At 38.1% G+C, this 16,049-nt stretch overlaps 1 protein-coding gene across 2 annotated transcripts in view; it reads left to right on the forward strand.

The window, feature by feature from the left end:
- The window catches only part of Glra3 (glycine receptor alpha 3), a 186,262-nt gene that overhangs the window by 72,988 nt on the left and 97,225 nt on the right, over positions 1-16,049 (forward strand). For both annotated transcript variants that reach the window (XM_060381794.1, XM_060381793.1), the window contains exon 3: positions 5,371-5,438. In XM_060381794.1, the coding sequence (XP_060237777.1) occupies positions 5,371-5,438 (68 nt within the window). The remainder of the gene's footprint in view (positions 1-5,370; positions 5,439-16,049) is intronic.

Genomic DNA, 16,049 nt, shown 5'->3' on the forward strand with positions numbered 1-16,049 from the left:
ACAGCTTATCAGGGAAGAAATTAAAGACTTCCTAAAATTCAATGAGGATACATGCACAACTTACCTACCCAAACTTATGGACACAGTGAAAGCGTTGCTAAGAGGAAAGTTCACAGCACTAAGTGCCTCCAGAGCAAAATTTGAGAAATCTCATAAAAGCAACTTAAAGTCACACCTAAAAGCCCTAAGGGAAAAAAAGACAAGAAAAGCAGACATACCCAAGAGGAGTAGACCATTGGAAATAATCAAACACAGAGCTGAAATTAATGAATTAGAAACAAAGAAAACAATTCAAAGAATCAATGAGACCAAGAGCTAGTTCTTTGAAAAAATTAACAAGATAGACAAACCCTTAGCCAAATTAACTAAAAGGCAGAGAGAAAATATCTATATCAGCAAAATCAGAAACGAAAAGGAGTACATAACAACAGACACTAAGGGAATCCAAAAAATCATTAGGTCTTACTAAAAAAAAAGCCTATATGCCACAAAATTTGAAAATCTAAAGGAAATCAATAATTTTCTTGATAGATTCCAGTTCCCAAAAATGAATCAAGATCAGGTAAATAGATTGAATAGTCCTATATCCCCTAGGGAAATAGAAGCAGTCATCAAAAGTCGACTTCCAATAAAAGCCCAGGGCCAGATGGTTTCAGTGCAGGATTCTACCAGACCTTCAAAGAAGAGCTAATTCCAATACTCTTCAAACTGCTCCACAAAATAGAGACAGAAGGAATATTACCAAACTCATTCTATGAGGCCACAGTCACCTTGATACTTAATCCACACAAAGACCAAACAAACAAACAAATAAACAAACAAACAAAAAAAACAAATGTTATTTTATGAACATTGATGCAAAAATACTCAATAAAATACTTTCAAACTGAATCCAGGAACACATCAAAGATTATCATCCACCATGACCAGATAGGCTTCATCTCACATGTGTAGGGATGGTTCAACATACAGAAATCCATCAATGTGATCCACCATATAAACAAACTGAAAGAGAAAAAAACACATGATCATCTCCTTAGATGCCCAAAAAACATTTGACAAAATCCAACACCCTTTCATGTTTTAAGTCTTGGAGAGATCAGGGATACAAAGTACATACCTAAACATAGTAAAGACAATGTACAGCAAGCCTATAGCCAACATAAAACTCAATGGAGAGAAACTTAAATCAATCCCACTGAAATCAGGGACAAGGCAAAGCTGCCCACTCTCTCCATATCTCTTCAACATAGTACTTGAAGTCCTAGCTAGAGCAATATGACAACTAAAGGAGATCAAGGGGATACAAATTGGAAAGGAAGAAGTCAAAGTATCACTATTTGCAGATGATATGATAGTCTATGTGAGAAACCCAAAAATTCCAATCACTCCATTTCTTATTGCCTTAAGACAAAGTCTGGCACTAAACTGAAAGTTTTCTGTTTAGGCTAGGGTGACCAGATAGCTTGTGAAACCAACTTGTTTCTCCTTATAAGTGCAGGGGTTACAGGCACACATATGCATATCTAGATTTTTTTATATGAGTAATCGAGATTAGAATGAAGGCCCTTGTCTTTTCCCAGCACTTGCTTTTACCCAAAGAGGTATCCCCCTAGTTTCCAATAAATCTATTGAGGTGTTAATGATATTTTTCCTAAAATTATATAGAGAAAGATAGGCTGAGGCAATTTTCCAATACTAAACCTTAAAATAAATTTACTCTTCTGTATTAGCTAAGGAAATCAGAATAAATTATTCTCATATACTAGTTTGTATATATTTTCTTATGTGATTGGTTTAGATACATTTTAAAGCAGAGAAAATTAATTCATACAGCAAAACACTTCATTTATATAATTCTCAACCTAATTACAGCACTTCAGGCCAGATAAAGATCATACAGAAAAAAAAAAAAAAAACAAAAAAAAACACATGATTCTTAAAATTGGACATGACCATGCTACTTACAGTATCAAAAGCGGTCCCTATGGCATTTGATGTTTATGCTACCTCAATATACAAATGGTAGACTATTGCCCCCTCCTGTATTATTTTACAGTAAATATTTCCTGGACCTAGCGAAAAGAAGTACTGGAGAGTTAACTGATCCCATCACTTTCATCTCTGTTATATCATTCTCTCTATAAATCTTTCATTTGCTATATACAGGTCCTAGATATTTAGTCAAAGTGAACAAATGGACCTAATAATAACAAAATTTATTGAGTTTATTATGACTAAGAATCAGGCATTCAGAAGGGAGTTGGAAAATGGGTGAGAGGAGAATCTCCTCTTTCAGTTAAACATGGGCAGACTTGTGAAAATTAGATTTCAGAATTCTAAAAATAAACCACAATCTTGTAACAGTCTGGGAAGTGTTTACTCATTTAAAAAAAACTGACAGAATTCTTTTTTTTTCACAGTCTGTTGATTTATTTTAATTGTTTAGTACTATTTGGTTTGCTAAATTGAATTTTTTATTTTTTAAATTTATTTATTTTTATTAATTACACTTTATTCACTTTGTATCCCCCCATAAGGTCCTCCCTCCTCCCCTCCGGATCCCATCCTCCCTCCCCCTTCTTCACGCATGCCCCTCCCCAAGCCCACTGATAGGGGAGGTGCTCCTCCCCTTCCTCCTGATCTTAGTCTATCTGATCTCATCAGGAGTAGCTGATTCTTTGAGAATTCCAGACAGTGGATTTGCTCATGTTCGTTCTTCAGCTCCTCCCAAATACCCCCATCTCCACCTTTCTTACCTGTCCAACTTCGTGTCTTCAATTTTGTTTAATCTGCTAAGCCCAGTTACTTCTGTTTATAGTTTTGGGAGTCTGGCCATCTTCTGGAGCATAGCTGACTTACTCAGGGCCACACCATTAAAAGAAACCTGTTAGTTAGGAGTAGGGCTGCATGCCCACTTTTCCCCCTCCAGGCTGGCATTTCGTCTGGCTTCGGGTTTCACAGGTATTTATTTGTAATCACTATGAGTTCATAGGTACAACTGTTCCTTCCTATCTGGAAGACACTGTTTCCTTGCAGTCACCCACCTCCCCTGGCTCTTACCATCTTTGCCATCTTCCACAATGATCCTCAAACCTTGGGAGAAAGGGAAATAGTAAGAGCAGGAGAGGACAGGGTCTCCACAAGGAGAGCAACAGAACAAGAAAATTTGAACACAGGGAACTTCCCAGAGACTCATACTCCAACCAAGGACTATTCATAGAGATAACCCATAACCCCTGCACAGATGTAGCCCAGGGCAGTTGAGAGTCCAATTGGGTTACATAGTAATGTGAAGAGGGACTGCCTCTGACATAATCTGAGTGGCCTGCTCTTTGATCACCTCCCCCTGGGGGGGAGCAGCCTTACCCGGCCATAGTAGAGGACAATGCAGCCACTTTTGATGTGAACTGATAGACTGACAGAATTCTTTAACATCAAAAGGCATATAATGTCCATCCCATTTGTCTTTCTAAGTGAGGATTGATCATCGTACCTTGGGTCCTCTTTCTTGTTTATCTTCCTTAGGTAGATAGATTTCATTATATTTATCCTATCTTATAGGTCTATATAAGTGAGTACATACCATGTGTGTCTTTCTGCTTTTGGGATACCTCACTCAGGATGATTGTTTCTAGGTCCCACCATTTGCCTGCAAATTTCATGATTTCCTTGTTTTTAATTGCTGAGTAGTATTCCATTGTGTAAAAGTACCACAATTTCTGTATCCATTCCTCCACTGAGGGACATCTGGGTTGTTTCCAGGTTCTGGCTATTACGAATAAAACTGCTACAAACATGGTTGAGTAAATGTCCTTGTTGTGTACTTGAGCCTCTTTTGGATATATGCCTAGGAGTGGTATACCTGGATCTTGAGAAAACACTATTCCTAATTGTCTGAGAAAGCGCCAGATTGATTTCCAAAGTGGTTGTACAAGTTTGCATTCCCACCAGCAATGGAGGAGGATTCCCCTTTCTCCACAGCCTCTCCAGCATGTGTTGTCACTTGAGTTTTTTATTTTGGCCATTCTGGTGGGTATCAGGTGAAATCTCAGGGTCATTTTGATTTGCATATCTCTGATGGCTAAGGACATTAAGCATTTCTTTAAGTGTTTCTGTGCCATTCTGTATTCCTCTACTGAGAATTCTCTGTTTAGCTCTGTACCCCAACAGGAGCCTACCAGAGAGGACCTTTGAAAGACTCTCCCTAGCAGTGTATCAAAGCAGATATTAAGACTCATAACCAAACCTATGGCAGAATGCAGGGAATAAAAAAAAAAGGGGGGGGGGGATGGAGGTAATATGACCTGGATAGGACAGGAGTTCCACAAGGACCAAATATATCTGGCACAGGGGTCTTTAATGAGACTGTTTCTCCAAATAAGTGCCACGTATGGATGCAACCTAGAGCCCCTGCTCAGATGTAGCCCTTGGTTATCTCAGTATCAAAGTGGGTACCCTAATAAAGGGAACAGGGACTGTTTCTGACATGAACTCGATGGCAGGCTCTTGGACCTCTCCCCTCCAACCCCCCCGGGAGGAGCAGCCTTGCTAGGACACAGAGGAGGACTTTGCAGCCAGTCATGAAGACACCTGATAAACCAGTATCAGATGTAAGGGGAGGAGGTTCTCCCTTATCAGTGGACTTGGAAAGGGGCAGGGAGGAGATGAGGATGGGAGGGTGGGATTGGGAGAGAATAAGGGAGTGGGATACTGCTGGGATAGAGAGTTAATAAAATTTAACTAATAATAAAAAATAAAATTAAATTTTTAAAAGAAGTGTGAATTGGAGGTAAATATGTTATGTGGAGTTAGAGGTGGGCCACCATGTATTGTCTGACTACATAACACCCACCATAGCTTAATTAATACTTCTAATTTTCAACAAAATTTCCAGAGACACGCAGACATGGAAGAATATCATCCTGGGAAAAAGAACAGTTTAGTATCTCTGAAGCACTCATAGACTATAGTCATTAGACAGTCACATTACAGCTACAAATTACATATTAAAGGAAAATGACTCTGTCCTCTTCTTTCTTTCTTGACTGTAGGCCAAGATCCACCAGAATTTTCTCCATTTGGTCTTTGTGGGGTATGACAATAAGCTTTCATACATTCAATCACATATATTCTCTATAATCTTTAGAATAGATACTGTCTATATATTACACAGTTTCACTGCTTAAAGTATATAACAAATTTTTTGATTTTGCATCCAGACTTCCAGAAAAACTGCCTTCAGTGTTGCCCATCTATGAACATACAAAAAATAGCTCTATTATTTTGGTAAATAATGAAAAGCACAGAATAACCTAAAATAATTCAGCTGAGCATCTGTCAATCTTTATAATATTGTTCTCATTTCAGGTCCTCCAGTGAACGTCACATGCAACATATTCATAAACAGCTTTGGCTCCATCGCAGAGACTACTATGGTAAGCCTGTCCAGTCTGCAACACGTTTCACACTGGATTAATTTGTAATTATATTACTAAGAATTTACAACTTAATTTAATGTAATGAGATTTTAATAAATGAAATTAGTGGAATGACTAAATTTCTCTCAACTGTAGATAATAATGTCGATCTAGAAATATCTTTCCAATTAGAGAATTAAAAAAGCATTAAAAACAAGATTGGATTCTACTAATTCAACACTATATTGTTAAAATTCTAGTTAAAATAAAAACTTTACTAGATTATTTATTTCCAGTGTGCATTAATAGCCGCTGTACGCACACTAGCAAATACCTTTGATAGTTAATCGTTCTGCATGCTTACAGTTTATTTACACCATCTTTTTATGTATTCTACTAAATTCCCTTTTCAAGTGAATAAAGCACTTTCCCAAACATAATAAAGATTTATAATAAACATGGCCTGGTCCTAGAGGTACAGGCCTCTAATCTCAGCTCCTCGGAGTATGGGGCAAGAGAATTCAAATGTGTAGGCTCCAGAGTGAGTTGCAGGCTAGCCTAGAAAATTTAATGAGACTATCAAAATGAAAAAGAAAAACAGAGAGCTGGGGAGATATGGCTTCATGTCAGTGGTTCTCCTGGTACTGAAGACTTAGGCTTGGACATCAGTACCAATATCAAAACCAACCCAAAACTAATATAATCTACATAAACTATAATTATTGTATATGTTCATTTAGCATTGCTGTCTAGCTAAGGGAATGACATAAAATTAAGTTAAATTAAGGCCAGAAAAGAAAGCTGATCATTATAGACCAACTTTGTTTTGAATTCTTTAATATTAATTAAATATTATGTTGCGTATTCTTTTTTAATTTTAATTTTATATTAATTACAGTTCATTTTATATCCCAGCTGTAGACCCCTTCCTCATCTCCTCCCAATCTCACCCTCCCTCCCCCTTCTCCTCCCATAGCCCTCTCCAAGTCCCCTGATAGGGGAGAACCTCCTACCCTTCCCTCTGACCTTAGCATATCAGGTCTCATCAGTACTGACTGCATTGTACTTCTCTGTGACCTGGTAGGGATGCTCCCCCCTCAGGGGAAGGTGATCAAAGAGTCATCTACTGAATTCATGTCAGAGACAGTCCCTGTTCCCCTTACTAGGACTCCCATTTGAACACTGAGATGCCATGGGCTACATCTGTGCAGGGGTTCTAGGTTATCTCCATAAATGGTCCTTGGTTGGAGTATCAGTTTCAGAAAAGAACCCGGTGCCCAAATTTTTTGGTGGTGCCAGATTGCTCTCCTTGTGGAGCTCCTGACCCCTCCAGCTCTTTCTATCTCCCCATTCTTCCATAAGATTCCCTGCACTCTGGCCAAAGTTTGGCCTACTCTTATTTGATTGAGAACATTAATTGAAAAGTTTAGCTAATTGGATTGCTGCTTTTCAGCTTCTTTAGTTCTTTGTATATACTGGATATTAGTCCTCTGTCAGATAAAGGGTTAGTGAAGATTCTTTCCCAATCTGTAGGCAGTCGTTTTTGTTTTCATGACAGTATCCTTTGCTTTACAGAAACTTTTCAGTTTCATGAGGTCCCATTTATTGATTGTTGCTCTTAGAGCCTGTGCTGTTGGTGTTCTGTTCAGGAAGTTGTCTCCTGTGCCAATGAGTTCTAGGCTGTTCCCCACTTTTTTTTCCAATTGATTTAGGGTATCTGGTTTTATGTTGAGGTCCTTGATCCACTTTGACTTTAGTTTTGTGCAGGGTGATAAATATGGATCTATTTTCATTTTTCTGCATGTAGACATCCAGTTGGTCCAGCACCATTTGTTGAAGATGCTGTCTTTTTTTCATTGAATGGATTTGGCTTCTTTGTCAAATATCGAGTATTCATAGGTGTGTGGATGTTTTTCTGGGTCTTCTATGCGGTTCCATTGATCCTCCTTTCTGTTTCTATGCCAATACCATGCAGTTTTTATTACTGTTGCCCTGTAGTACAGCTTGAGATCAGGAATGGAGATAACTCCAGATGATCTGTTGTCGTACAGGATCGTTTTGGAGATTCTGGGTTTTTTGTTTCTCCATATGAAGCTGAGAATCTTTTTTTCAAGGTCTGTAAAGAATACCAGAGTGGACGCAGGACTAGCCACAGGATTATCAACATGGATTGCTGCAGCCATGAATCATCTGAAGGAATGGGCGGGCATGGGAGTGTTAGCAGGCCTTCTGGTGTTGGTCTCCTTGGTTTGCCTGTGGTATATATGCAAGATTAGAGTCTCACAACAGTGTGATGCAGCCATGATCATTCAGGCCTTTACAGCCATTGAAGCAGGACATTCTCCCCAAGCATGGTTGGATACCATAAAAAGCTAAAATGATACGCTCAGGATGCGAGGCTAAGCACTGCACTCAGGGTCAGCCGCTTTGGACCCAGAGAAGAGCATGTCTGATTGCATGCGGGTTGATGCCCCAGGTCACGCCTCTGAGAAAAAGGTATCAGACGGGTCTGATGCTCTTTGGGTGGATGACACCTAAATGAACATCTGTACAAAGTCCCAATTTATTTCTAATATCAGAGATCAGACCTCTACTCTTGCCTGATGCGTCTAAAACAAAAAGGGGGAACTGTAGAGAGCTGCGGAATGCTATGCCTTAAAGATGGAGCTGGTTTCCGCCTTCCACCTTCCCGATGGTGAGTGCTCTCTGTCACGAACAACTCCACATTTGGCTAAGGCCAAGGATCTGGCTTGCTTCCATGTATGTCGACCTATCTGCATTGCCCCCGTGGCACGCCTGGGTTGGCTACCCAGAGGCTATTTAAGCTGTGGGCTGGCTTTCCCCGGGGTCCGAGGATTGTTCAATGTTCCTGAATAAACAGCATTGAAAAAAAAAAATTGAGTTGGTATTTTGATGGGAATTGCATTGAATCTGTAGATCGCTTTTGGCAGTATGGCCATTTTCACAATGTTAATCCTACCAATCCATGAGCACGGGAGATCTTTCCATTTTCTGATATCTTCTTCGATTTCTTTCTTCAGAGACTTGAAGTTTTTCTCAGCAGCAAGTAATCCAATTAAAAAATGGGGAACAGAGCTAAACAGAGAATTCTCGACAGAGGAATATCGAATGGCAGAAAAACACTTAAAGAAATGTTCATCCTCATTAGCCATCAGGGAAATGCAAATCAAAACGACCTTGAGATATCACCTTACACCCATCAGAATGGCCAAGATGAAAAACTCAAGCGATAACACATGCTGGAGAGGTTGTGGAGAAAGGGGAACCCTCCTCCACTGCTGGTGGGAATGTAAACTGGTACAACCACTCTGGAAAGCTATCTGGCTCTTTCTAAGACAAATAGGAATAGTGGTTCCTCCAGACCCAGCTATACCACTGCTAGGTATATACCCAAAGTTTGTTCAAGTACACAAAAAGGACACTTGCTCAACCATGTTTATAGCAGCTCTATTTGTAATAGCCAGAACCTGGAAACAACCCAGATGTCCATCAACAGTGGAATGGGTACAGAAATTGTGGTATTTTTATACAATGGAATACTACTCAGCAATCAAAAAGGAGGAAATCATGAAATTTGCAGGCAAATGGTGGGATCTAGAAAAGATCATTCTGAGTGAAATATCCCAGAAGGAGAAAGACAAACATGGGATATACTCACTTTTATAGACCTATAAGATATGATAAACATAATGAAATCTATACACCTAAAAACAATAATCAATTGAGTGGACATGGGGTAAGATGATCAATCCTTGTTTAGAAAGACAGATGGGATGTGCATTGAACATATGACAGGAGTCTATTGAGCGCATCTGAAAGACTCTAACTAGCAGTGTTTTCAAAGCAAAGACTCATGACCAAACCTTTGGCAGAGTACAGGGAATCATAAGAAAGAAGGGGAGTTAGTCTGATGGGGAAAGGATAGCAGCTCCACAAGGACCAAATATATCTGGGCACAGGGTCTTTTCTGAGACTGACATTCAACCAAGGACCATGTATGGATATAACCTAGAACCTCCACTCAGATGTAGCCTGTGGTAGCTCAGTAACCAATTGTTTTCCCAAAGTGAGGGGAACAAGGACTATTTCTAACAGGAACTCAATGACTGGCTCTTTGGTCTCCCCACCCCCGAAGGGAGGAGCAGTCCTGTTAGGCCACAGAGGAGGGCTTTGCAGCCAGTCCTGAAGATACCTGATAAAACAGGATCAGATGAATGGGGAGGAGGTCCCCCCTATCAGTGGACTTGGAAAGGGGCACGGTGGAGATGAGGGAGGGAGGGACGGACTGGGAGGGAATGAGGGATTGGGACACAGCTGGGATACAGAGTTAATAAAATGTAACTGATAAATAAAATAAAATAAAATAAAAAAGAAAAAAAGAAAAGTTTAGCTAATATAAAAAGGCAAAATATGTCATTGAACCACTGAACAACTGTAAAATTATCTATCAGGCAACAGTGTAATGTTTCTTAAATTATCGAGTTATTCTGTATTATTAAACTAGCAAGAATAAATGTGCATTACTATGCCACGTAGATTTATTAAACTATCATATATAATATACTTGAAATCAATATTTTCAAATCTATCATAAGAAAATTACAATAAGTTACACATTTCAGACTCACATAATAATGAAATATCTTTTGCAATATAATCTGACAATTAGTAGTTGATAATATGTAAATTATTTTTCTGTTATTTGTTTAGGTTTTATACAAAAACTAAAAGAATTAATCTCAACAGAAGGAACCTTTTAGGCACCTTAACCTTCAAATTGTTGCAATGTTTATCATTGAACATCTCCATGGTCTCATCAAATGCTGTATGGTTATAAGAAAAGCATTGGCAAAGATTTTTAGGATCACCTTTAACACAGCAAAAAAGTACACGTGAGTGTGTATTAATGTAAACACAGAAATGATATGATTTCTAATACAAGCACACTGTGATTCTGTCAAGAGTATATATTTAAAGTGACAGTAATTGTTTTAAACTAGCATATTCTAGATTCTCATTGGATATCTAGTTCTGATTTATCTCCTGTATATGTGTACCTTTTGTGTAAATCATCAAAAGAAAACTACAACTGTTTTTTTTGTTGTTGTTGTTGTTGTTGTTTGGTTTTTGTTTTTTTGGTTTTTTTTGCTTGTTTTTTGTAATTCCTGAGTTACATTTATATTCCCTGGCAACCATCTTATTTTAATTTGTTCCAAACATAGACTACAGTCCTAAAAAAGAAAATTATTTCTTTTCTTTCCCCTGTGCAAGATTGCTTCCAGAAAATACCTCTCACAACAATGCTTGTAGAAATTTTGCAACTTTGCCAGTCTTAGTGAGGTAAGGTAATAAGACTTGAATTAAATAGAGGAACTCTGAGTGTCAGGATTTTTCCATCCACCACTAACCTGCTCTTCATAGCTATAACAAAACTGTGTTGAATAATTTGTTAATATTCTGAATAATGTTTGCAAAATATTATAATCATACAGACATGGAAAACATGGCTCAGTTTTATGTTTTTCTCACCACACTGCAAACCTTTCCATTCCAATATATTCCTTAGTAAACATTACACACCTCACTTTTGGACAGTCATGGGAAAGTATAAGTAACGACTAATAAAGAGCCTAGAGATTAAGTTCTCCTTAAATACTTCACATTGCTGTCTTTCTTTTTAATTCTCCCATTTTACTAAATACGTGATGTTGTTATTTCCATTCAAATGCTAAAATTAGATGTTTTGAAAGTTTCATACCATCAGCTACTACAGCTGAAAGATAGAGTCCATCTCTTAAAAAAAAAGAGAAAAGTGGAACTTGCTAGTATATTTTGATCAGAAGCAACATAAATTATTTTGCTTCTAGTTAGTTAATTTGTTATATTTTATTCATAATGGCCACCTTCATTACTCTGCAACTAAATTCCATGCTACTCTTTAGTGGCTGTATTTCTTTAAATAAATTTTATTCAAATAATATTAACATATTTTAAATTAATTTTATGCTAAAAACATGTTAATATTTTATTACATTTTATTTTTTTTTCAATGCAGTTTATTCAGGAACCTTGAACATTCCTTGGACCCTGGGGAAAGCCAGCCATTTTAAATTAAAGTTTTATTTTTTATATTAATTACAGTTTATTTACTTTGTATCCCAGCTGTATCCCCTCCCTCCTCGCCTCCTATTCCCACCTTCGCTCCCTCATCTCCTCCTATGCCCCTCTCCAAGTCCATAGATAAGGGAGGTCCTCTTCACCTTCCATCTGACCCTAGCTTATCTGGTCACAACAGAACTGGCTGCATTGTTTTCCTCTGTGGCCTGGCAAGCCTGCTCCCCAACTAGGAGGAGGCAGTCAAAGAGCCAACCACTGAGTTCATGTCAGAGACAGTCCCTGTTCCCCTTACTAGGAAACCCACTTGGATACTGAGCTGCCATGGGCTACATCTGAGCAGGGGTTCTAGGTTTTATTACATTTTTAATTTAATTTTATTTATTTATATTCTCTCTCTTTGTATGTGGGTATACGGTATTTGCCCACACATGCACACACATACACACCACAGCTCATATATACAGGCCAGAGGACCACTTGTGAGTGTCGATTTTTTTTCTGTCCATTTATTAAGATTGAATTTTGGTTTTCAGAGTTAGTGGTAGATGCCTATACCCACCAAGCCATCTTTATTCACATTATTTCAGTTATGTATACATATATACGTATATATGCAAATACATAATGGGAATATATTATATATAATCTGGTTCAACTAAGATTATCCATTAAAATTAAAAGAATGTAATTCCAGATTGCATAAAATTATTCATAAATATTTTTGTGTCTGAGAATTCATGTATAAATGTGACCAAATCATTACTCTATATACATCTGCTTAGTACCCTTATAAAATGTCTTCATTGTTCTTACTTCCCAAATATTTGAACCCCATCTCCTGGAGGGAGGTTATCGACTACCATACCTCCCCATTTTAACAGTCAGCATTGTTCCCATCTAAAGTCAGCATTATTCTCTTTTTTTAGTAAATGTTCTATTTTTAAATCTTTTAAAAATATAGATCAAATTTTCTCCTTGGATTAATGAATATTATTGCAAAATACTTGCATGTTGGGTGAATGTTGAGTATGCAAAGCACATCTGTCCTGTACTTTGGCCTCATGATGAAAACATCTCATGATTGTTTCCATGAAGCAAAGCCCAAGACCACTGAATCAAATGATGTATATTCCTGCAATCGTTGGTTGAGTTGTCAATAAGGGTGATATGCTAAGAACACCTGTCATGTGAGCCTTTTGTTTAACTAATAGGTGTGAATATAGCTGTTTGGGTATGTATCTATAGCAGTATCTCAAATGGATATTTTGTCTTAACCATCTATCCAAGAAAACAGTTGACATCCATCTTTTGACACATGTTAGAGAACTAGAAATTTGTTACATGGTGAAAATCAGTATTTACTCTTGAAACCTTACTTTTTTTTTTTTTTTTAATCAACACACACAGAAAAAAAAGATCATTTTACAAAGTAAATAGAAAAACTCAAGTTCTGCTTTGGCAGTTTCTCATGTACATTTCTCTACATACATGTGTGACAAGTATTTAAAGAAAATTATGAAGTCATTGTATTATCAGAGAATTATCAAGTGGTTAAGTTGTTAAAGTTATTTTTATAGAACTGTTTGCTTTTTTCTTAACCAGGTATCATACAAATAATTGAGACTCTTAAATTTGTTCAATAATAAATATCACAACATAATAACTGAGTAGTTATTACTCTATTCTTTTTTCTTTTATTTATTATTATTATCATTTATTACAATTTATTCAATTTGTATCTTAGCTGTGTCACCCTCCCTCATCTCCTCCTAAACCCACTCCCCTTCCCTCTTCTCCCCCTAAGCCCCTCCCCTAGTCCACTGATATGGGAAGTACTCTTCCCCTTCTTTTTGACCCTAGCCTATTAGTTCTCATCAGGTCTGATTAGATTGTCCTCCTCTGAGGACTGGCAAGGCTGCACCCCCCCAGGGGGAGGTGATCAGAGAACCTGCCACTGAGTGCATGCCAGAGAAAGCCCCTGCTCCCCTTACTACAACCTAATCCTTTAAGCTAATATGGTTCCCTCCCAGTGTGCATCCCAAAGATACTTGTGATTTGTTTTCTTTGCTGAGAACTCTCTCCTAGTCCCTCCTGGACATCTGCCCATCGAAGAATCCTCTACTTCCTCCTCTCATCCCTCCTCCCCTGGCTGGCAGAAAGTCTAGCCTTATTCTTTCCCCTGCTCAGTGATTGGTTGTAAGCTGCTTTATGTGCAAGCCAGGATACAATTGGGAAGCAGCATTTACACAATATTGAGGCAGGAGATCCTTAGAATGAGGATAGCAACTAGAAATAGGGATTATAGAAACCAATATTTGAATTACACAATTGCCTTATGCCTAAATTAAGTGTTTCAATTTTTTTTATAAAAAGCCGGGGTTCCACATTTGGCTAAGGCCGAGGATCTGGCTTGCTTCCATGTATGTGGACCTATCTGCATTGCCCCCGTGGCACGCCTGGGTTGGCTACCCAGAGGCTATTTAAGCTGTGGGCTGGCTTTCCCCGGGGTCCGAGGATTGTTCAATGTTCCTGAATAAACTGCATTGAAAAAAAAAAAAAAAAACCGGGGTTCCATATTTTGTTCCTGCAATGAGTATGTAATTACAGGTATTATTATTTTAGATCATCTAGTAATTAGATTGTACAGGGGCTTTAAAGAAATATGGCAAAACTAATTATGCATGTGTTAGTAGAATCTTTACATTTTAAAATTGTTTTAAAATATTTTCATCAAATAGCTTTAGACATACAAAGATGCATGGATTATAAGATGAGCACTAATATGCTTATCATCATATTATAAAATTAAACATGACAGAGCAATTGAAGTGATTTACTTCAGTCTAATGTGTGGCTTTCCTTAATACTTAAAGGAAGCATTTGTTAAGAATACATCAGTTTTATGGTGTTTTTATAAAAGTATAAATGAAATTATTATACTTAACGAGCCACAGTATTGTTTGCTCAAGTTTGTGTTTGTGAATATTACCCAAACTTACATATAAATTATGTTATTCAATTCTCTTCATATGTGAGTGCTTGAAATTATTTTAATGATTATTTGATTATAAATATATATACTAAGACATGTGTATATATTTAGATATGTGCTTCCAAAATAGGTATACTATACTATTGTTAAAGAGATCATGAATTTGAAAGACAGCAAGTTAGGTTACAGGAGGGTGGAGAAATGAAAGGGAAGGGAAGAATTGTGTAACTCTGCTATACTTATAGATTGAGTGCTTAGCCCAATTGTCTTCAGAGAGTCTTCATCCAGCAATGGATAGAAACAGATGCAGAGACCTACAGCCAAACATTAGTCTGAGATCAGAGACTCCTGCAAAAGAAGGGGAGGAAAGGTTGTAGGAGACATAAGAGTCAAGAAACCGCACAGAATCTACTAGCATGGGCACTTAGGGCCACAAAGAGATGGAAAGGACAATCCGGGAGTTTGCAAAGGTCTGACCAAGACCCTCTGCAGAAATGTTACAGTTATGTAGTTGGTCTTCTTATGAGACTCCTAACAGTGGGAGCAGAGGCTGACACTGACTTTTTTTTAACTTTTATTAATTACACTTTATTCACTTTGTATCCCCCCCATAAGCCCCTCCCTTCTCTTCTCCCAAACCCACCTTCTGTCCTCCTTCTTCACATATGCCCTTCCCCAAGTCCACTGATAGGGGAGGTCCTCCTCTCCTTCCTTCTGATCTTAGTCTGTCAGATCTCATCAGGAGTGGCTGCATTGTCATCTTCTGTGGCCTGGTAAGGCTGCTCCCCCCTCAAGGGGAGGTGATCAAAGAAGCAGGCCAATCAGTTTATGTAAAAAGCAGTCGCTGTTCCCATTACTTTGGAACATACATGGATAATGGGCTTATTCTGTGCAGGGGTTCTAGGTTATCTCCATGGATGGTACTTGGTTGGAGCATGAATCTCTGGAAAGACCCCTGTGCTCAAAATTCTGGTTATGTTGCTCTCCTTGTGGAGTTCCTGTCCTCTCCAGATCTTACTGTTTCCCACTTCTTTCATAAGATTCCATGCATTCTGCCCAATAGTTGGCCATAAGTCTCAGCATCTGTTTTGATAGTCTGCAGGGCAGAGGTTTTCAGAGGCCCTCTATGGCAGGTTCCTAACTTGTTTCTTGATTTCTTCTCCTTCTGATGTCCATCCTCTTTGTCTTTCAGGATGGGGATTGAGCATTTTAGTCAGGGTCCTCCCTCTTGATTAATTTCTTTAGATGTACAGATTTTAGTAGGTTTATCCTATATTACATGTCTATATGAGTGAGTATATAACGTGTGTGACTTTCTGCTTCTGGGACAGCTCACTCAGGATGATCCTTTCCATTTCTCACCATTTACTTGCAAATTTCATGATTTCCTTGTTTTTCATTACTGAGTAATATTCCATTCTGTTGATGTACCACAATTTCTGTATCCATTCTTCAATGAGGAGCATCCGGGTTGGTTCCATCTTCTGGCTATTACAAAT

This window comes from Meriones unguiculatus, chromosome 4 (genome assembly GCF_030254825.1).
Source record: "Meriones unguiculatus strain TT.TT164.6M chromosome 4, Bangor_MerUng_6.1, whole genome shotgun sequence".
Lineage (NCBI taxonomy): Eukaryota > Metazoa > Chordata > Mammalia > Rodentia > Muridae > Meriones > Meriones unguiculatus.